General features: G+C 41.3%; 2 protein-coding genes across 6 annotated transcripts; both read right to left on the bottom strand.

Annotated features, from left to right (window-relative positions):
* Positions 1-1,225: 1,225 nt before the first annotated feature.
* LOC122690325 (40S ribosomal protein S26-like) lies at positions 1,226-1,655 on the bottom strand (the record flags this gene model as incomplete). Its single annotated transcript, XM_043897379.1, has 1 exon — positions 1,226-1,655. A coding segment is annotated over one exon (363 nt), but the record flags the coding sequence as incomplete, so codon positions are not given.
* Positions 1,226-23,916, bottom strand: LOC122690193 (putative protein ZNF720). 5 transcript variants are annotated; one of them, XM_043897223.1, is made up of 5 exons: positions 23,475-23,543; positions 23,154-23,367; positions 4,408-4,534; positions 3,522-3,617; positions 1,226-1,912 (listed from the first exon to the last, which is right to left on the bottom strand). In XM_043897223.1, the coding sequence occupies exons 3-5, from the start codon at positions 4,523-4,525 to the stop codon at positions 1,740-1,742; spliced, it is 387 nt and encodes a 128-aa protein (XP_043753158.1). In that variant the 5' UTR covers positions 4,526-4,534; positions 23,154-23,367; positions 23,475-23,543; the 3' UTR covers positions 1,226-1,739. The 5 variants fall into 5 exon arrangements, 1 of the variants encoding a protein (XP_043753158.1); XR_006340012.1 differs by lacking the exons at positions 1,226-1,912; positions 23,475-23,543 and adding exons at positions 2,346-3,302; positions 23,836-23,916; XR_006340009.1 differs by lacking the exons at positions 1,226-1,912; positions 3,522-3,617; positions 4,408-4,534; positions 23,475-23,543 and adding exons at positions 2,346-3,302; positions 18,580-18,675; positions 19,323-19,449; positions 23,836-23,916.
* Between the last annotated feature and the right edge of the window lie 55 nt (positions 23,917-23,971).

Raw genomic sequence — 23,971 nt, forward strand, 5'->3', positions numbered from 1 at the left:
ATGAGATTCACACAATGTGCAAAAGGTGATGCACAGAGCACTCCCCAAGGGGAACATCCCCAGAGCAGCAATCCTCAGGGGCTTCTCTCCCTGGGGGTGTGCTCCAATCCCACCTGCCTCCACCACAGATCAGAATCACAGCAAACAACCAGATCTGGGGGCTCTGTTCCACCAACCAGGGATCAGACCCCACCACAGACAGGGCAGTGATAGCCACAGAGCAAAGGCAAACTCCCCTCAGTATCCAGGGCAGGCTCAGGTCACAATAACAGCAATCACAGTACCTATCAAGGGGATAAGAACACAAGCCTGTGGATCAACCTCACATTACAGGGGACAGACACCAGAAGGAAAAACTAGGATTCTGCAGCTTTCATAACACAGAACACAAACATAGAAAACTGCACAAAATGATCATACAAAGAAATATGCTGTAGAGGAAAGAACAAGATAAAAGCCTACAGGAACCAATAAATGAAGAGGAGATATTAGTCAGTATAATGATTAACTTTCCCCTTCAATTCAGTTTAGTTGCTCAGTCATGTCCAACTCTTTGTGACCCCGTGGACTGCAGCACCCCAGACTTCCCTGTCCATCACCAACTCCCGGACCTTGCTCAAACTCATGTTCATTGAGTTGGTGATGCCATCCAGCCATATCATCCTCTGTCGTCCCCTTCTCCTCCTGCCTTCAGTCTCTCCCAGCATTAGGGATTTTTCCAATGAGTCACTTCTTTGCATCAGGTGACCAAAGTATTGGAGCTTCAGCTTAAGCATCAGTCCTTCCAATGAATATTCAGGACTGATGTCCTTTGGCATTGACTGGTTGGATCTCCTTGCAGTCCAAGGGACTCTCAAGAGTCTTCTCCAACAACACAATTTAAAAGCATCAATTCTTTGGTGCTCAGCTTTTTTTATGGCCCAACTCTTACATCCATACAGGACTACTGAAAAATAGTGTAGCTTAACTATATGGACATTTGTCAGTAATGTCTCTGCTTTTTAATACACTGTCTAGGTTTGTCAAAGTGTTCCTTCCAAGGAGCTAGCCTCTTTTAATTTCATGACTGCAGTCACCACTTGCAGTGATTCTGGAGCCCAGGGAAAGAAACTCTCTCACTGATTCCATTGTTTTGCCATCTGTTTGCCATGAAAAGATGTGATCAGAGGCCACGATCTTACTTTTTTGAATGGTGCGCTTTAAGCCAGCTTTTTTTTAATATATATATAATTTCCATTTTATTGTCTTTTCAGAGAAACCAATATTTCTTCAGTCTTTAAGGACTTGGATCCTTACACGGGCTTTGGTGGAGGACATGGGGCAGCACCCGCAGGTCTAAATCGGGGTGGAGGTGTTCGGTCCTTCCGGGCTTCCCGAGAGCGATTCCTAACTACCTTGCTGTGAATGGCACAACTCACACAGTAATGTAGTTTCACATACAGCTTGGGAAGCACATAGGCGTCGAAAACACTCGCTTCAGAAATGTCCCTGACGGCTGCGGCTTCTATGATGTTCCGAATGACGAACTTCTTAATGGCCTTATCCTTGGGCACGCATCGGGCACAGTTGGTGCAGCAAATAGGCTGCACGTGGCCGCGGCCCTTTTTGGCACGACCGTTGTTCCTTCTTTTCTTGGTCCTCTTCCCATTCTTCCACCGCGGTCCAGGCTTTCAACCCTCCCCGCAATCTCAGGATCGGCTCCTCTCAGTCTCCACCCGGCCCGTGCTATTCCCCACGCGTTAGCACTCACCATCTTGGAAGCGCGGAGACCTTAAGCCAGCTTTTTCACTCTCCTCTTTCACCTTCATTAACAGGCTCTTTAGTTCCTCTTCACTTTCTGCCATAATGGCGGTGTCATCTGCATATCTAAGCTTATTGATATTTTTCCTGGCAATCTTGATTTCAGCTTGTGCTGGCAACAAACATTTTGACAAACAGTAAGTGTCTAATATTCCTTTAATCCCCTTCTTCCCACCTCTGTTCTTATTTAAGCATATTCTATTGGATATTTGAATGTAAAAATCATAAATGATATTGACATACAATGAATCAAAAGGTGAGGACATATAGGATAAATTCAGGGAGGGTGATAACACACAAGATAACCTTAATAATGCAGTAGTGCTTAAGAAATGGGACTTTAAAAATATGATGAGAGGGACTTCCCTGGTGGCCCAGTGGCTAAGACTCCACACTGCCAATGCAGGGGGCCTGGATTCGATACCTGGTCAGGGAACAGGATCCCACATGCCACAACTAAAGATCCCACGTGCGGCAACCAAGACTCAGTGCAGCCAAATAAATAAAATAAATATTTAAAAAAAAAAAAATATGATGAGAAAAAAAAAAAATATGGTGAGAACCTAGGGAAGTCTATCAATGCTGTGTGGAGTCCTAACTGCAAGGAAATCTAAAAGAGAGTCACTATATATACATACGACTGATTCTCTTTGATGTACAGCAGGACAACATTGTAAAACAGTTATAGTCCAATGAGAACTTTTTAAAAAGATGTCTTCATATAATCTAAAAATCTTCAGAGTGAGAAACAACAATTAAAAATATGCTGGAGAATCTTCTAGGATCTCATGAGAATTTATTTAAAAACTCTTTGAGTTAATTGAATATATTAAAGTATTTTAGCATTGAAGAATTAGGACAAATGCACTTAAGATATTTAACATGAGTTCATATAAAGAAAAGTGAAACTTGGAAGTAACCCAGAGATTTGCATTGTCCCATTTTAGGGAAAAGAAAGTGAAAGTGTTAGTCCCTCAGTCACATCCAAATTTTTGTGACCTCATGGACTGCAGACTTCCAGACTCCTCTCTCCATGAAATTTCCCACGGAAGAATACTGGAGTGAGTTGCCATTCCCTTCTCCAGGGGATCTTCCCAGTGCAGGGGTTAAAGCCAGGTCTCCTGCAATTCAGGCAGATTCTTTATCTCTGAGCCACCAGGGAAGCCCATTTTAGAGAGGTTTTGCTTTATACGCCAAAGAAGTGACCTCAGTCTAAAATCTGTCAAGTTATATCTGTAGCTTCCAGTGTTATAGGAATTATAAATCATAAAAACAAAAATCTGTCCCCAGTACTCCTAGAACCTTTGCAGTTTGTGTATAACCACACACTTCTGTCTAGAGGTAGAAACAAACTTTAAAAGCAGCATCAAAAAAAATAAATAAATAAAAGGAGCATCATAGTTACTCAGAAATGTGCACAGTTTTATCAGGGCTCCCAAGAAATGAAACAGCAGCCAATTCATGCAAGTTGTCACAATCCAAGAACAGGATTTTAGCTCTCACTGTGAAAGAGAAAGGTAATCAACACAGAAAAATTCATGATGGTTTAAGAGAGAGAATGGGGCAGGTGACAGCTGTCTATGACATCAACAGAAATAAATCCCGACTTCTCCATGATTTCCAATGAAGCAGACCTTCCCAAACCACACGACAAAGAATGACCTCCTCACTGATACTTGGACCTCTCACCTGAGCCATCGGCTCCATCCATTCACACTTACCTGGGTATACGGCCACTGTCTTCATTCTCCTTATACTCCTGGGCTCCTTCATTTGCTCCAGAAAAGTGACAAGGTCCAGCTTAGAGCCCACAAGACCTGTTCATCACAGAAAGGAATATTGGTTTTGCCAGAGATTCATCACTTTCCAATCTAGTATGTATCTAGGTGAGGAGAGAATGCATGATAGAATGTTAAGATAGCCTAGAAAATGATTTCCTCAAATACTTTATTGAAAACACCTATAGAACACTAGGGAGGAGGAAATGGCAACCCACTCCAGTATTCTTGTCAGGAGAATCCCATGGACAGAGGAACCTGGTAGGCTAAAGTCCATGGGGTCGCGGAGAGTCGGACACGACTGAGCGACTTCACTTTCAATTTTCACTTTCATGCACTGGAGAAGGAAATGGCAACCCACTCCAGTGTTCTTTCCTGGAGAATCCCAGGGACGGGGGGGCCTGGTGGGCTGCTATCTACGGGGTCGCACAAAGTCAGTCACGCCTGAAACGACTTAGCAGCAGCAGCAGCATACAATACTCACTACATAAAAATCAAATTCTGAGATTCTGGTCATGTGCTACAAGACAAAAGTAAGTAGTGGAAATTTGATTTGAAGAGGAAAGTAGCACCATTTTATACCATGGAACGTACAGAATTAGCACAAACTTAGAGGAAGCAGGCAGATAACATCAAGGAAGAAAGAAATTAGAATCATAATAAATCATCATGAAGTCTTCTTTCTAAACTCACAAATTCCCATTTTCCCATTGAAATCAGGGATCTGAAATGCTATTATAAGAAGTAGAAGATTCCAAGAGACATTCTAGAAATGCAGGAAGCAAAACCCTGACAGTAGATAAAGGATTCTGAAAGAAGTGATCCTCACCCAAAGTGGCCAAGTTCCTATAGTTCTCTAACATCACATCCCTGTACAATGCCCTTTGACCGAGGTCCAGGCATTCCCACTCCTCTTCAGTGAAATCTATGGTCACATCCTGGAACATCAGCTATCCCTGAAATACAAAGCACATATGCCATGTGACTGTGAGAAGACTTCCTAATGTGCCCAAAGACGACAACAGCAAGTTCACACAGAACTGGTTTCGATACAGGAGAGGGTCTGGTGTTATACTATACTATGACTTTTACACAGTAATAATTTCACCATATTTCGAACCCAAGAAGAAATAAGCTATGGCCCACAAATTCAGAAACTATTCTGATCTGGAAGAAAAATCTTAAAATAATCAGATCAGCAAAGGCATATTTATTTTTGAGTGTTGTATTTGTATAACACAGAATGAATTGCCTATCACGGAAACAGGTAATATTTTTAAAAAGCATACTCTGATCCAAGAGTTCTTGAGTGGGACAAATGTGCCATTTATTTTAACAACCTTATTTTTTTTCCCTAGTATTTTTAACAAGCTTCTTTTAACTAGCAATCTTGAAAATTTTGCTTCATGAATGACCATTTTGAACAGTAAGGAAGTACAATACTAAGGTAAGCATTCATACTTACTTTTGAACTTCAAGTGTTTTAACAAATTTTACAGATCTAATAGGATAACATCCTCAGCAGCAATGATCATTTTAACTATTTAGGATATAATATATATCTTTCTGAGAGTTTTTACAGAGTCTTGGATGTGCAACAGAAATAATTTAAAAGCAATAATGTTGCCCCAACTTTCTGCAAATATTTAGCAAACATTCCTTAAATAGCTTAAATTTACTTCACTTTATGTATTCTAGACTTTAGTGAATAAAACACAAACAAATACACAGGGACAACTCTAATGAAAGTTCATAGAAGTTTCTCTAATTGTGAAGAATACAAAAAACAAGAAAAATAATCAAATCATATGAACATTTTCATGCATATATGTATGAAAATGGAACTATATATTCATTTCATAAAATGAGACAATCTAAGGCCATGGAAAATATGTAAGTACAATTTTCAATGGTTAGAATAAATAAAAATATTCATGAAATGATGATGTCTTTAATATGTACCCTAGGTTTTGCTTGTATACACACATGCACATAAACACACATAAGTTAAAAGCAGTCTTCTGTAAATAACACATCTTCTGGAAGAAACATTTTTAATCTACCTTTTTTTAAAATCATGTGTATTTTAGCATGTATGGTAAAACAACTATTTCGAATTGTGCATGAATGTGTTTTAAGGCACATCAATCATGTCCAACTCTTTTTGACCCCATGGGCTGTAGCCATCCAGGTTTCTCCATCCATGGGAGTTCCCAGGCAAGAATACTGGAGTGGGTTGCCATTTCCTTCTCCAGGGGACCTTCCCAAACCAGGGATCAAATCCAGGTCTCCTGCAATGACAGGCAGATTCTTTACTGCTGAGCCAACTGGGTACACTGAAAAGATTTTTTTCCTCTTTAGCAACAGGAATTAAAAACACAATATGAGAAACAGTCTACATTTTATTAGCAAATATACCATGACACCTATTTAGAACACATTTCCAGACCTACGTGAAGAAACTGTAAATCTTTACTGAGAAACATAAAGTCTGAAAATCACATGTTTTACTTGGAAAATGTAGTGACATAAAGACTTCACTGACTGCAAATTCAAAACAATTGAAACTCAAAACAAACATGGATATTTCAAATGTAAGTCTCAGCTGTATCTAGGAGAGCTAACATAATTTTGAATATAAAAACCTAAAAAGCCTAAATAGAAGGAGCCTGCCAAATTACAGATGAAGCTATCACTATATCGACTAGTTGAAATTTTAAGCTAAATGAAGCAAACTAGCTACAAGGTAGCCAAAGAAGCTCACCTAAAGAGAGATTTGGACATGATTTTGAACAATAAAAGAGTAGAATGAAACGCAACATAATATTTTGTAGTCATGCAACAGGTGAGGTATTCCAAAGGAACATCAAAAATCAGAGGCGGAGAAAATATCACAGGGCATAAAGGAAAGATTAAGGTTTCAGCGTTGTGTAATAAAGAATTTAGGGGCTTGCTTGATGGTCCAGTGGTGAGAAATCTGCCTGTCAATGCAGGGGACATGGGTTCCATCCCTGGTCAGGGAAGATCCCACAAGCCTCAGAGCAACTAAGCTAGTGTGTCACAACTGCTGAAGCCCACACCCTCCAGAGCCTGGCAGGGATTAATACAATGACTGAACCCATGCCTTAGAGCCAGAGCTCCACAACAAGATAGTGGTCCCTCCTAATCACAACAGAGAAAGCCCAAGACCATCAGCAACATCCCAGCATAGCCAAAACTAAATATTAAAATTTAAAAAGAAAAACAGAATTTAGCAGGCTTTGGTTCACAGGTTCTGGAAATTTGCTTTTACTCTTGGAATCTAAGTTTTTTCACTCTTGGAATTTCCTTAGTGACTGCAGTGACTTTATTACTCTGTAGGCCCTGATAATTTACGCTAACAAGATGACTTATGTGGGCCCCTAGTTTAATAATGGGATGACTCAGGTTGTGAGGCTGGGCATTTCACAAAGACCAACAAAGTGACTAGAGGTCTGGGGATTTGAGCCAAGTGGGCTGATTAGCCCAACCTCTAACCACGGCCAACGAGAGGTGTCCTAAGGTGGAGGGTCGGATGAGGCCAGAAGTGCAGGTACATAATGGTGGGGCCAGAATGGCTGCTATCCAAGAGTCTACAAGAAATAAATGCTGGAGAGGGTGTGGAGAAAAGGGAACCCTCTTACACTGTTGGTGGGAATGCAAACTAGTACAGCCGCTATGGAGAACAGTGTGGAGATTCCTTAAAAAAACTGGAAATAGAACTGCCATATGACCCAGCAATCCCATGGTTGGGCATACACACTGAGGAAACCAGATTGGAAAGAGACACGTGTACCCCCATGTTCATCGCAGCACTGTTTATAATAGCCAGGACACGGGAGCAACCTAGATGTCTATCAGCAGACGAATGGATAAGAAAGCTGTGGTACATATACACCATGGAATATTACTCAGCCATTAAAAAGAATTCATTTGAATCAACTCTAATGAGGTGGATGAAACTGGAACCTATTATACAGAGCGAAGTAAGCCAGAAGGAAAAACACCAATAGAGTATACTAATGCATATATATGGAATTTACAAAGATGGTAATGATAACCCTGTATGTGAGACACATATGTATAGAGACACATATGTATAGAACAAAAGAGACACAGATGTATAGAACAGTCTTTTGGACTCTGTGGGAGAGGGCGAGGGTGGGATGATTTGGGAGAATGACACTGAAACTTGTATATTATCATATGTGAAACGAATCGCCAGTCCAGGTTCGATGCAAGATACAGGGTGCTTGGGGCTGGTGCACTGGGATGACCCAAAGGGATGGAATGGGGAGGGAGGTAGGAGTGGGGTTCAGGATGGGGAACACATATACATCCATGGCTGATTCATATCAATGTATGGCAAAACCAATACAATATTGTAAAGTAATTAGCCTCCAATTAAAATAAATAAATTTAAAAAAATAGAGCTTTTGTGAGCAGAGTTTTATTAAAGTGAAAAAGGGACAGAGAAGTTTCTGACATAGACATCAGAAGGAGGGCAGAGAGTGTCCCTCTTGCTAGTCTAAGCAAGGGAGCTATATACTTTTTTAATCAGTCATTACAATAAATCAAAAGAATATCTCAAGGTTGTAAAAATTTTACCAGACCCACTCCCACAATTTACATTTGAGGATAACAGGATTAGAACTTAACCAGACCCAGACCCCTTTATTGACTATGCCAAAGCCTTTGACCATGTGGATCACAACAAACTGTGGAAAATTATTCAGGAGATGGGAACACCAGACCACCTGACCTGCCTCCTGAGAAACCTGTATGCAGGTCAAGAAGCAACATTTAGAACTAGACATGGGTCAACAGACTGGTTCCAAATCGGGAAAGGAGTACTCAAGGCTGTATACTGTCACCCTGCTTATTTAACTTATATACACAGTACATCATGAAAAATGCTGGGCTGGATGAAGCACAAGCTGGAGTCAAGATTGCCAGGAGAGATATCCATAACCTCAGATATGCAGATGACACCACCCTTATGGCAGAAAGTGAAGAAGAACTAAAGACCCTCTTGATGAAACTGAAAGAGGAAACCACTACAATATTGTAAAGTAATTAGATTTCAATTAAAATAAATAAATTTTTAAAAAAACTACTATGTATAAAATAGATAAGTAACAAGGATATATTGTATAGTGAAGGGAATTATACCCATTATCTTGTGATAATTTTAATGGAGTATAATCTGTAAAAATACTGAATCACTATGGTATATACCTGAAACTAATGTAATATTGTACATCAACTATACTTCAATTAAGAAAATAATGCAGAACAAAATAAATATAAGAGATGCTTTTTTTTTTTTTCCTTGGAAGAGCTCAACTCAATGTAAATAAAGGTTCTTCTTTCCAGAAAAAAGAAAGAAAGAAACTGAAAGAGTAGAGTGAAAAAGTTGGTTTAAAACTCAACATTCAGAAAACTAAGACCATGTCATCTGGTCCCATCACTTCTTGACAAACAGAAGGGGAAACAATCTAAACAGTTATAGGCTTTATTTTGGGGGGGGGGGGGCTCCAAAATCACTGCAGATGGCAATTGCAGCCATGAAATTAAAAGACGCTTACTCCTTGGAAGGAAAGTTATGACCAACCTACACAGCATATTAAAAAGCAGAGACATTACATTGCAAACAAAGGTCCATCTAGTCAAGACTATGGTTTTTCCAGTGGTCATGTATGGATGTGAGAGTTGGGCTATGAAGAAAGCTGAGCGCCGAAAAATTGATGTTTCTGACTGTGGTGTTGGAGAAGACTCTTGAGAGTCCCTTGGACTGCAAGATCCAACCAGTCCATCCTAAAGGAGATCAGTCCTGGGTGTTCATTGGAAGGACTGATGCTGAAGCTGAAACTCGAATATTTTGGCCACCTCATGTGAAGAGTTGACTCATTGGAAAAGACCCTGATGCTGGGAGGGATTGGGGGCAGGAGGAGAAGGGGACGACAGAGGATGAGATGATTGGATGGCATCACCGACTCAATGGACATGAGTTTGAGTAAACTCCAGGAGTTGGTGATGGACAGGAGGCCTGGCGTCCTGCGGTCCATGGGGTCACAAATAGTCAGACAGGACTGAGTGACTGAACAGAACCAGACCCACTCCCATAATATAAATTCAAAGATATAAGGATTAGTCAGAACGTTTCCAGGAAGGAGAAACTGTCCTCAAGCAAGATATATTGTTGTTATATAATCCCTAGTATAGAGTTTAAACCTGGTTGTTTGTTGTTTAATCATCAGTTCTGGGCTTAAAGAAAAAGTCATGTGTCTAAAACAGACACATAAGACCAAGGAATGTAGAGGAAAAAAAGTTGTTTATTCTTTCCTCCTCCTTGAGAATTCCAGACCCCTATCTCCTCTTCGAGGGTCCCAGACCCTCCCCTCCTCCTCGGGGACCCTAGAGGGGTCCTGACTAGGAATTGACTCTCACAGAGGGAGGCAGAGTACATCAAAGAAGGAAATGGTTACTAGCATCATCAACAATCCTGGAGCCTTTCTTTCTAAACTCATACATATCCATTTCCCCTAGAAAGGAAAGATTTCAAACTATTGTAGGAAGCAGAAAACTCCAAAAACATTCTAGAAATGATGGAACCAAAACCGAGTGGGTAGATAAGGGATTCTGGAATGAAGTTGTCCTCACCCAAGTAGGCCAGGTTCCTACAGTTCTCTAACATCACGTCCCTGTACAATGTCCGTTGAAAACTTTCTGAAAAACTCTGGACCACTGAGTCGAGTCACTGGGCTTCCCAGCTGGCACAGTGGTAAAGAATCTGCCTGCCAATGCCGTAGATGCAGCTTCAGTCTCGGGGTGGAGAGAATCCCCAGGACGAGGAAATGGCAACCCACTGCAGAATTCTTACCTGGAAAATTCCATGGACAGAAGAGAATTGGTTCTATTATAATGGCATTTTTAAACTCATTTTTAAATATCTAAATTGCATCCAGGTGCTAAGTTGTCACTGCATTTCCCAACGTCGCTAAAATCCCAACACCAAACCACATCCCAGTGGAAGTGAGAATAGGAGTGACTCTCCATGCTGATCTCTCACAAAAAGAATAGTTTCAACAGTTGAAAAGTCGCTGATTCATGTTGAGAATTCATCATGCTCCATAGAAAGCGAGGATGCAGACAATGGAGAAAAGGCTCTGGGACACAAGGAAGTAGTCTAAAGGGCAGGTCTTCGCTATTATAAGAGGAAATGGGGAAAATAAGATGATAACAAATGCCTGGGAAGACAAATTAGGAGCACAGAACTAAAGACTTGCATATTCTCATTCCTGGCATTTCAGGAAGAAAATCAGACACAGCCCAAGACCCAGGACAGGATATTGACCTGAGAAGCTGCCATTTCCTCCTCTTCTTCCTCCTGTTCTGTCTTCTCTGAGGATGTTACACGGCAAACACACTTCTGAGTTTTGAGAAAATACCTTGGAGGGCATCAACAGAGCTCTTTAACCTGCAACCACCGCTCCTACAGACAGAAGGGCCTTGGAAAGCTGAGAAGAACGACCTCTCCTGTCTGTCTCAGGAGAGGTTCAGGAACAATCATTTCCTACCTGGAGACCAGCCTGTGAACTAATTTCTTGATTGTTATCTCCACATAGAGAGCTCCTAACACTCTGCTCACACAGATGATGTAAGCTGACTGACTTCCCTGGTTGAAGTCCAACTAGACCAACCCTGAGGCCTCTCCTCAGACTGATGCCGGGCCTCAGCTCTCACAAACGGACCAGGAGCCACGTCCTTAACCCGGCCTCTTCTTAGAATCCCCTGGAGCACGTCCTACACATCACACTTATGCTCCCACAGGACCAAAATAGAACTCTGTTGGGAGGGCATCAGTGAGGTCATTTCCTGACACTGGTCACATGATCCTGATGGGAAACCAGATGGAAACCACTTGGCTAAAGATTCTTTCTGAACCATTTCAATGAATACAAATCCCTGGTGCCCAGGTCCCCACTCCAAGAAGTTATGAATCTGCAGGTCTACAGTGGGGCCATGAAAGGAGTCATCAGCAAATCACATTTTTTCTGATGTTTCTTCCCCCAAACCAACATTCAGGAGTCCTGAGCTCACACTCACCTCACCTAAGACCTCTCTGTAAGGGAGGATTTAGGGCAGGAATTTCTGAGAGAGATCATAGCTAGAATCAGGCAGAGAAAACAGGAGTATTTGCAGTTCAGCTTTTATAATTTACCCTGAGTGAAGTGCCTCAGGCTCCCTAGGCTGAGTGTGGATTAATCTATACAAACCAAGACAAAGGTTCTAGTGAGCACTGGTGTTGAATTGCTGCTGCTCAACCACAAGACGCCTGGATTCTTGGCCTTCTTAGAATTGAATCTGGGGCCAGAGATGAGGCTTGATCACTCAGAGCTTTTGTGTAATAAAGTTTTATTAAAGTATAAAAGAGATAGAGAAAGCTTCTGACATAGACCTCAGAAGGGGCAGAAAGAGTGCCCCCTCACTAGTGTTAGCAAAGGAGTTATATACTTTTAATTAGCTATTACAGTGAGTCAAAACAATGTCTGGAGGTTGTAAAGACCTCACTAGACCCACACCCATAATTTACATTTTAAGACAACAGGATTAGCCAGAAAGTCTTTTTCCAGAGTCTTTCCTCAAGCAGGATAATTTGTTACATAATCCTAAGTAATGTAGAGGGGAAAAAAAAAAAAAAAAAGTTTGTTCTTTCTTCCTCCTTGAGAATTCCAGATCCCTTCTCCTTGGGGAACCCTGGACTTTTGAACCTGCCTAGAAATTGAATTCCTCAGTGTGATTCAAGGGGGACCTGTGCAGTAGACCCTGGGGTTCAGCAAGACTGCTGGTCTCAAGGAAGGGGGTCATCTAGTGCAGGTGCTCACAGGGCTGGCTGGTGTGAGTTCAAGGACCTGCAGGGTGCCTGCTCCCCAAACAGATGCTTAGGAAGCAACAGCATCGAGCAGTTTAGGGAAACTGTCAACAATACTCTGCATAATCTTTATATTAGAACCATCACAGTGTCCAAGTAGTTACAAAATGGGAGAGGAGATACAACATAGAAATGATGGAATATATCTGAAGTTATGAGAAATTTAAAGCCAGTGAGTAAACTAACTTCCACATATACCATCTCTCTCTGCTACCAAATAGTTCACTGTGGTCTCTTCACTACAACCTTAAATAAGGTGGGCAAGGTTCCTGTTGGTGGTGGGTTAACAATTCATTCATTATAATCAACCAAAACACTAAAAGCCACTCACTTTTATTAATAACCATGTATTAATTTCACATAGTTTAAATAAAACCTTTTACAATCCACGATATGATCCATAAGTAAATATAGATCCAAAGTACAGAAAAAGATATTCATTTTTGGATATAATGATGTGAGATTTGTGATTTTTACAGCTTACCAAACAAAGCCTAGGAAGCACTTAGCAAGCATGGGATACACTAATTCCATGCCTTTTCCGGGAAGGGTTTCTAATACATTTCTAGGTTATCACTGTCTTTATGTCAAAATTGTCAATAATCATGACCAGTGTTGATATTATAAAGATACATCAATATTGCAGTGAACTATCATTGTGTTCTTCTTACAAATCAAGGATATACCTATTGAAAACTTACAACCAACTTCTGTCTTACTTTACAACATGGAAAGGTCATTGTCCATTTTACATTATGGTATCCTTCATCTTCTAATGAAGGATAGATAGAAATGGTTGCAACACAATATAAAAAGGCTAATCTTTAATAAACCGTCAAAAAACCTCAGTTTGCAAACACACTAGAAACAAAGCATAGTATGCATTACTTGAGTGCTGAGTCACATTCACTTCAAATACTCTCAGTTCACGTCATTACGAACAAGCATACATACATTGCTAAGAATTGGAACATTCTAACCATCAACGTTCATCTCACGATTCATGCTAATATATCCATTTTCTATGTGTTTAACTATGGAGTACTCCTTACAGCCATTCTCCTGCAGAGAAACTTCAGAAAAACGGATTGATGAAATGCCTTCTAGTATGCAATCCCTGACATTTATTTTGATTTAACTTTTGATTAAATACCTTTCTACATATTTGGTACATCATCTCCAAAGATTTCTCGTAGAAACTCTTGTGTTTTCTGATGCATGTTTAGGGCAAACCTCTTCCATCACTTATTCCATTACTAGGGTTTCTCTCCAGTGTCTTCTCAGATGTTTAGTGAGATGACCACTCTGACTAAAGGCTTTGCCACATTCTGTACATTTATAAGGTCTCTCTCCAGTATGAATTCGCTGATGTTTAGTAAACATTGCAACCAAAGGTTTTGCCACATTCAGTACATTTATAAGGTCTCTCGCCAGTATGCACTCGCTGATGTTGAATAAGAAGTGAGAGATGATGAAAGGCTTTGTTACAGTCTTTACATTTATGAGGTCTCTCTTCAGTATGGATTCGCCGATGTTGAGTAAGCATTGAGTTGTAAGCAAAGGCTTTGCCACATTCAGTACATGAATATGGTCTCTCTCCAGCATGCATTCGCTGATGTTCAGTAAGACTAGAACGCTTAATAAAAGCCTTGCCACATTCTGTACATTGATAGCATCTATCCCCAGTATGAATTCGGTGATGCTGAGAAAGGTCCGAACTCGTAATAAAGGCTTTGCCACATTCTTTATATTTGTATGGTTTCTCCCCAGTATGGATTTGATGATGTACAACTTTGAATGACAAATAAAGGTTTGGCTACACTCTGCACAATGATAATTTTTCTCTCCAGTATGAATTTGCTGATGTTGTGTAAAAAGTGAGCAACGCATAAAGGCTTTGCCACATTCTTTACATTTATAAGGCTTCTCTCCAGTATGAATTTGCTGATGTTGGGTAGGATGTGAGCAGTGGATAAAGGCTTTGTAACATTCTTTACATTTATAAGGTCTCTCCCCAGAATGAATCCGCTGATGTCCGGTAAGAAGTGAGCGATGATGAAAGGCTTTGTTACATTCTTTACATTTATAAGGCTGCTCTCCAGTATGAATTCGCTGATGTTCTGTTTGTTGTGAGTAACAGATAAAGGCTTTGCTATATTCTGTACATTTATAATGTTTCTCTCCAGTATGAATTTGTTGATGTTGAATAACACTTGAATTGTAAGTAAAGGCTTTGCCACATTCTGTACACTTATAAGGTTTCTCTCCAGTGTGACTTTGCTGATGTTGAGTAAGAACTGAGTGACAGTTAAATGCTTTGCTACATTCTGTACATTTGAAAGGTTTCCTTCCTATATGAATTTTCCTATGTTTACTTAGATTGGATGGCTTACTAAAGGCTTTCCCACATATCTTATACTTGTTTTCTTTCTGTGGATTCTGAACAGTTTGCTGTTGAAAAAGTTCTGAAGACTGATTAGAAACCTTACCATATTCAGTACAAGTCCTCTCTTCAGTGCAAGTACTCTTATCGAAAGAAAAACCTGACATTTGATAAATGGTATTTCCATATTTATTACTCTTAGATTCCTTTTTTGAAGATTCGGGTCCCTGATGTTTCATAAGGTTTGAGTCTCCTTCAACCGTATACCCAGGTTCATTGTCTGAATACCTTCTCAGTCCACCAGAAATACTTTTGTAATTATTGGAGCTGGAGCTCTTACTTAAGGTCTGACTCATTTTATTAGACATACAACGTTGTTGTGTATCAACCACATCACAATATGTATTGAACAATGACAGTTGCATTACATCTCTTCCATTATCATCAACATTATACATCTTGGAATGCAGAGAAAATATTTGTTGGGGGAAGAATAATGACCTCCTGGTCATGGATCCCTCAAATTGATTAGATTGTGAGTTTTCCCACTCATTGTTAAATTGTAGGTGTTCAGACATGATTGAATGTATGTTTAGTTGAAGCCTATGTTCAGAATTGTCTGAATGAGTATTTGCGGTAGAGACTAGATTACCTTTCAGATTTTCCACGTTTCCTTTCAGAGAACATGTATGTTTCAAAAAAGGATGGAAATCTCTTCTTAAACACTTATACGTCTCGGCAGATGTTGAAGACTGAAGTTGGTCTTTTTCCCAATTTGACTCACGTTGTTCATTTCTTCTTGCAGTAATGTTAGCATTATGTGTAACTGTCTCCATTTCTTTATAGCCATATAAACATCCTCTCTGTCTTTCATATACACCCGTATATTACCAGTCTTTCATTACATTTAAGTTTCTGAGGTGAAATGTTTGATATATTCCTAGGTTTCCTTTTGGGAATACATCTTCTAAAGCTGGATTCTTCGGTATTAAATCCTGGGTATCTTGTGGAGACATAGCTGAAAGATATCAAATAACAAGTAATTTTCTGTGCTATTCTCAGTAAATATCTTTAAAGTTTTAGAGAAAATTGATGATCATAGCTAGTTTAAAAATAAAATAGAGACAGAAGCATCAAGATGCCAGAGGATTAGGCAGATGTGGAGACCATCTCTCTCTCCACAAATGAATGAGAAATGGAACACTTCTCACAGAGCCCAGCTGAACACTAGCAGAGGCCCTTGGAAGTCTAAAAGGACAAGAAAGATTACTTCTGAGGCAGGTAGGACAAAAGAAAGAGGAAGGAAGAGGAAGAGGAGAGGAAGTGGGATGGGGCCTGCAACCCTGCAGGGAGATGAAAGTGAGAAGAGGTCTCCACATGTGGGGAAGCCCCTCGTTGGGCACTCAGTTTGGACAGGAGAGCCTCATTCTCTGTGGAAGAGAACATGGCAACCCGCGTGTGGCAGCAGGACAGAGAGAGACCTGCACACGGGGTCCTGACCCCTGCCCTGCCCACCCAGCCTGAGAGGCAGGTCCACCACTGCAGACAAGGGCTGGGTGCTGGAATGTGGGGTTCGGACAGCAGACCCGAGCAGAGGATTGAGGTTGGCTGTGAGGAAACATCCTGAAGGGCTGGGACTGTGGGAGGAGCTCTGAAAACGGGATGCTTGTGGTGGAAGCCTGAACCACTATAGAGACAGTGTCATTGTTGAGTGATGCCCAGAGAAGAAGCCCATTGCATCCCTTGTCCCTTGTGCCGGCCCCTCCTCACCAAGGACTATGAAGAACTCCACCCATGTAGTCTTTGAGCCCCCAGCCACAGCCTCGCCCATCAGCCTCCTCCACAATCAGCAGACTCCTGTGCTCTGGGGCAGCTCAGGAGCAGACACCTGTGAGTTGCCCACACGCGAAGATGGACCTGAAAGCACAGCTGAGCCCCAGGGATGAAGAAGAAAAGCTGACACCTCTCCCTGCAGCAACAGAAGCCACGGTCTCACACCCACGGCCGGCTGTGTAACCTCAGCCCCTACAGAGCATCTGAATCACCTACCAGCGCTCTCTCAGTCAAGGCAGGGGCAGCTCTAGCTGCTGTAGACTCTGTGGGCTCCCACACAAGGGGGCTGGGCCAGGACAGAGCCTGAGCTGCCCCAGAGCACCACAGCAGGTCCAGCTCCACGCTGAATGCAATCCCAGGACCTGACTTCACTGAATCTATGCCGGTGACCTTGTGAAAACAACATCTGTGAACATCTAGGGCCATGTGCCATCATGCCCGTGGTTAAGATGGGGCCAAGAGCAGTGCCTACACTACATCACATAAGAGCCTGCAGAACGCATGGGAGGGGAACCAGAGCACACCCTGAGTGAACATCCCCAGAGGAGTAATACTCAGCGACTTTTCTCCACGTGCGGGTGCTCCAGTCCCACCTGCCTCGCAACACAGATCAGAATCACAGCTAGAACTCAGATCGGGGGGCTCTATTCCACCACGCAGGGAGCAGGCACCACCAGAGAGAGGGCAGTAACAACCACGGAACAATGGGGAAACAGCCCTGAATATCCACAGCAGGCTCTGGTCATGGTTAACAGCAATCAAAGCCCAGATCAAGAGGATGAGGGCACAAACCTCTGGACCAACCTTACCCACCAAGGTGCAGACACAAGAAGGAAGACTGACTAGGTTCCTGTAGCCTTCAAAACAGAGACCACAGACAGAAAGCTAGGCAAAATGAGATGACAAACAAATAGGTTATAGAGGAACAAGCAAGAAAAAAATCTCCAAGGACCACTAAATGAAGAAAAGTTAGGCAATCTAATGTTTCTTGTTGCTTTTAGTCATCTGAAGTAGAGACACCAAATATTTTCATAAATCCTAGGTGCCTAATCGACTTCTTGCCACACACACTTCTGAGAATGTTCTATTAGATCTTTCAATCTAAAACTCATAAATGATAGTGACAGAGAACTAATCAGAAACTGAGGACACATAAGACAATGTCCAAGGAAGCTGAAACAAATAAGATAAACTTAATAAAGTACTAGTTTTAAGAAATTACGGGATGGACCTAAATGAAGCAGAAGATATTAAGAGAAGTTGGCAAGAATACATGGAAGAACTATACAAAAAAGATCTTAATGACTGAGATAACCACGATGGTCTGATCACTCACCTAGTAACAGATATCCTGGTTGCCAAAGTTAAGTCAGCCTTAGAAGGCATGACTACCAACAAAGCTAGTGGAGGTGCAAGCTAGTGGAGGTGATGGAACTCCAGCTGAGCTATTCCATGTCCTACCACACACCTCTGTCTAGAGGTAGAAACAAACTTTAAAAGGAGCATCATAGTTACTCTGAAATGTGCAGATTTATTAGGGCTCCCAAGAAATGAAATAGCAACCAATTCATGCAAGTTGTCACAATCCAAGAAGAGCATTTTAGTTCTCACTGTGAATGAGAAAGGTAATCAACAGAGAAAAATTCATGATTGTTTAACAGAGAGTATGGGGCAGGTGACAGCTGTCTATGACACCAACAGAAATAAATCCAGACTTCTCCAAAATGATTTCCAATGAAGCAGACCTTCTCAAACCACACGACAAAGAATGACCTCCTCACTGATACTTGGACCTCTCACCTGAGCCATCGGCTCCATCCACTCACACATACCTGGGTATACGGCCACTGTCTTCATTCTCCTTATACTCCTGGGCTCCTTCATTTGCTCCAGAAAAGCGACAAGGTCCAGCTTAGAGCCCACAAGACCTGTTCATCAGAGAAAGGAATATTTGTTTTGCCAGAGCTTCATTACTTTCCAATCTAGTATGTGTCCAGGTGAGGAGAGAATGAATGATAGAAAGTTAAGACAGCCTAGAAAATGATTTCCTCAAATACTTTTTGAAAGCACCTATAGAACACTAGGGAGGAGGAAATGGCAACCCACTCCAGTGTTCTTTCCTGGAGAATCCCAGGGACGGGGGAGCCTGGTGGGCTGCCATCTATGGGGTTGCACAGAGTCAGTCACGACTGAAGTGACTTAGCGGCAGCAGTAGCATACAACACTCACTACATAAAAATCAAATTCTGAGATTCTGATCACATACTACAAGGCAAAAGTAAGTAGTGGAAATTTGATTTGAAGAGGAAGGTAGCACCATTTTATACCACAGAACTTACAGAATTAACACTAACTTAGAGAAAGCAGGCAGATTATATCAAGGAACAAATAAATTAGAATCATAATAAATCATCATGAAGTCTTCCTTCTAAACTCACAAATTACCATTTTCCCTTAGAAATCAAGAAATCTGAAATGCTATTATAAGAAGTAGAAGATTCCAAGAAACATTCTAGAAATGCAGGAAGCAAATCCCTGACAGGAGATAAGGGATTCTGAAAGAAGTGATCCTCACCCAAAGTGGCCAAGTTCCTATAGTTCTCTAACATCACATCCCTGTACAATGCCCCTTGACGGAGGTCTAGGCATTCCCACTCCTCTTCAGTGAAACCTATGGTCACATCCTGGAACATCAGCTTTCCCTGAAATACAAAATACATATGACATGTGACTGTGAGAAGACTTCCTAATGTGTCCAAAGACAACAACAGCAAGTTCACACAGGACTGGTTTTGATACAGGAGAGGATCTGGTGTTATACTATACTATGACTTTTTTCTTTTTTTAAATAAAGTTTTATTTTTCAAAATGTACAGCTGGTGGGACCTGTTCATGCATCTTCACCAGCAGCTGGGGCATCTCCACCCTTGGTGTTTCTGGTGTAAATCACTTGAGCTCTGTGCTTTGAAACCAGTTTAATAAGTCCTTTACTAAGGAGTTTCTGAAGGGCTGTTGTGGCCAGGGAACCACGAATCTTCAGTCTCTCAGAGATGACAGCTGGAGTTATAAGCTTATAGTTGGGAACTTCTCTACAGAGTTTGTCATATGTTGCTTTGTCAAACAAGACTAGGTTATTGAGTTTGTCCCGAACTTTGCCTTTGGACCACTTCTTCTTTTTGGCCTTGCCCCCTGATTTGTTCACTGGATCTTTGTCTTTCTTGGCCGACTTTCCGGCATCTTTCTTCTTCTTGTCTTCCTTGGGCGGCATAGAGGAGGCCGGAGAGCAACTTTGACCACTGCCGCCTCGCTAAGATGTCGGACAAAAAAGTATACTATACTATGACTTTTACACAGTAATATTTTCACCATATTTCTAACCCAAGAAGAAATGACCTATGTCCCACAAATCATTTCAGAAACTATTCTGATCTGGAAGAGAAATCTTAAAATAATCAGATCAACAATGGCATATTTATTTCTGAGTGTTGTATTCGTATAACACAGGATGAATTGCCTATCAAGGAAACAGGTAATTTTTTTTTTTTTTTAAGGGTCATTTATTTATTTATTTTTGGTGGTTCTGGGTCTCTGTTGCTGTGAGCGGGCTTTCTCTAGTTGTGGCTGGGGGTGGGAGGGGGGCGACTCTCCAGCTGTGATGCTTGGCCTTCTCACTGCCGTGGTCTCTCCTGTCACAAAGCCTGGGCCCTCGGGCACATGGCCTTAGTAGTCGCGGCTCCCGGCTCCAGAGCACAGGCTCCGTAGTTATGGCACGTGGGCTTAGTTGCTCTGCAGCATGTGGGATCTTCCTGGACCAGAGATTGAACCCATGTCCCCAGCATTGGCACACAATTCTTCACCACTGAGCCACCAGGGAAGCCCAATTTTTAAAAAGTATACACTGATTCAAGAGTTCTTGAGTGGGACAAATGTGCCATTTATTTTAACAACCTCATTTTTTTTCTTAGTATTTTTAACAAGCTTCTTTTAACTAGCAATCTTGAAAATTTTGCTTCATGAATGACCATTTTGAACAGTAAGGAAGTACAATACTAAGGTAAGCATTCATACGTATTTTTGAACTTCAGGTGTTTTACAAATTTTATAGATCTAATAGGATAGCATCCTCAGCAGCAATATCATTCTAACTATTTAGGATATACTACATATCTTTAGAGTTTTTACAAAGTCTTGGATGTGCAACAGAAATAATTTAAAATCAATAATGTTGTTGCCCCACCTTTTTGCAAAAATATTTAGCAAACATTCCTTAAATAGCTTAAATTTACTTCACTTTATGTATTCTAGACTTTGATGAATAAAACAGACCAATACAGAGGGACAAATCTAATGAAAGTTCATAGAAGTTTCTCTAATTGTGAAGAATACAAAAACAAGAAAAATAATCGATCAAATCATATGAACATTTTCATGCATATATGTATGAAAATGGAACTATATAATCATTTCATAAGATGAAACAATCTAAGGCCACGGAAAATATGTAAGTACAATTTTCATAGGTTAGAATAAATAAAAATATTCATAAAAAAATATTCATGAAATGATGATGTCTTTAATATGTACCCTAGGTTTCTACTTGCACACACACATGCACATAAACACACATAAGGTAAAAGCAATCTTCTGTGAATAACCCATCTTTTGGAAGAAACATTTTTAATCTACCTTCATTTTAAACTCATGTGTATTTTAGCATTTATGGTAAAACAACTATTTCTAATTGTGCATGAATGTGTTCTAAGTCACATAAATCATGTCCAACTTTTTGTGACCCCATGGACTGTAGCCATCCAGACTTCTCTGTCCATGGGATTTCCCAGGCAAGAATACTGGAGTGGGTTATCACTTCCTTCTCCAGGGGACCTTCCCAACCCAGGGATCAAATCCAGGTCTCCTGCAATGGCAGGCAGATTCTTTACTGCTGAGCCAACTGGGTACACTGAAAACAATTTTTCCTCTTTAGTAACAGGAATTAAAAACACAATATGAGAAACAGTCTACATTTTATTAGCAAATACACCATGACACCTATTTAGAACACATTTCCAGACCTATGTGAAGAAACTGTAAATCTTTACTGAGGCACATCAAGTCTGAAAATCACATGTTTTACTTGGAAGATGTAGTGACATAAAGACTTCACTGACTGCAAATTCAAAACAATTGAAACTCAAAACAAACATGGATATTTCAAATATAAGTCTCAGCTGTATCTAGGAGAGCTAACATAATTTTGAATATAAAAAACAAAAAAGCCTAAATAGAGGGAACCTGCCAAATTACAGATGAAGCTATCACTGTATAGACTAGTTGAAATTTTAAATGAAGCAAAATAGTTACAAGGTAGCCAAAGATCACCTAAAGAGAGACTTGGACATGATTTTGAACAATAAAAGAGTAGGATGAAACGCAGCATAATATTTTGTAATCATGCAACAGGTGAGGTATTCCAAAGCAACATCAAAAATCAGAGAGGGGAAAAAATCAAAGGGAATAAAGGGAACATTAAGGTTTCAATGTTGTGTAATAAAGAATTTAGGGACTTGCCTGATGCTCCTGTGGTGAGAAATCTGCCTGTCAATGCAGGGGACACGGGTTCCATCCCTGGTCAGGGAAGAGCCCACAAGCCTCAGAGTAACTAAGCTAGTGGGCCACAACTACTGAAGCCCACATCCTCCAGAGCCTGCCAGTTATTAATACAACGACTGAACCCGTGCCTTAGAGCCAGAGCTCCACAACAAGATCGTAGCCCCTCCTAATCACAACAGAGAAAGCCGAAGACCATCAGTAAAATCCCAGTATAGCCAAAACTAAATAGATACTAAAATTTAAAAAAAAAAAAAAGAGAGAGAGAGAATCTGGCAGGCTTTGGTCCCCAGGTTCTGGAAGTTTGTTAACTACTCTTGGAATTTAAGTTTTTTCTCTCTTGAAATTTCCTTAGTGACTGCAGTGGCCTTATTAGTCTCCGGGGGCCCTGATAATTTATACTAACAACATGACCTACGGTCGGCCCCTAGTTTAATAATGAGATGACTCAGGTTGTGAGGCTGGGCATTTCACAAAGGCCAAGGAAGTGACTACAGGTCTGGGGCTTTGAGCCAGGTGGGCTTATTAGCCCAACCTCTAAGAAGGGGAGAAAACTGGAGATGTTATCAACCACGTCTATGTGGCTAGACCCCAATAAAAACTCGGGACTTAAAAGCTTGAGTGAGCTTCTTTGGCTGACTGTAGTATTTTCTGTCACAATCATGTGCCAGGAGGTCAATGGGTCCCTTGGGATGATGACTATGGGTCAGTTCAAACAAATCGTTAAGAAGCTTATCAAGTCCAAAGAAACAGCATTTCAGGAAAGAGAGACAGAACAAACACGGACTGTGCCTCTTACCTGGGAAGAGTCATTTCTGACTCTTTGCTTTCTTTCTCCTCTGGTCTTCCTTCTCAGGTAGATCAGGCTTGGGAAGTGACCCCTGAATGTTGAAAATAGGCTGTTCAATACTTAGAAAACCACAGCGAGCTCCCTGTAACACAGCCCCACACAGAGGGAGGATCTCAACAGGTACAAATCACAATCCTCTACGGCCACTGACACAGCAGGGATTCTGGAACACAGAATCAAACGAGGTGTTTTTAGTTTTATTCTTTTCTTCAGATCTCGAGGCCCTTCCTGTGAAAACCACGCGTTCTAGGCTGACCCTTCCCTTCAAACCTTAGGAGAGACCCTGACCAAACTCCATACAGACTAGAGCCTCCTTCACCTCTTCGTGGATCAGGGACCTAGGGGTTGGGCAATGCAGGACTTTAAGCAGCGGTCTCTGCAAGTTAGAAGGCAGAACTGCCAGAGAAGGACATGGGCTCTAGAACGATGTTAACAGGAAGTGGACTTCGGCCCCAGGGACCCGGCAGCTAAGCTAACGGACCTCAGACCTTCTCACCGCGATACGAGGACACACTGGGGACGGGAAAATGGGGGCGGTACCTAGAACGTCCACAGAGATCCCCGAAACCCACGTGTGAAGGACAACAGGCCGTGGGACTACAACATCCGGGTTTTAAACAAACAAACTCACAAAAACTGTCGCTCATTTAAACTCAATTCCGTCTTGCCGGATACTGCGCACGCGCGGGCGGAAAATCCGGTACAGAGGTGGGTGAATGCGCTATGCCGCGGCCAGATAGGCGACGTCAGGAGAGAGGGTGGGACGA

This window comes from Cervus elaphus, chromosome 4, assembly GCF_910594005.1.
Source record: "Cervus elaphus chromosome 4, mCerEla1.1, whole genome shotgun sequence".
NCBI classification, from domain to species: domain Eukaryota; kingdom Metazoa; phylum Chordata; class Mammalia; order Artiodactyla; family Cervidae; genus Cervus; species Cervus elaphus.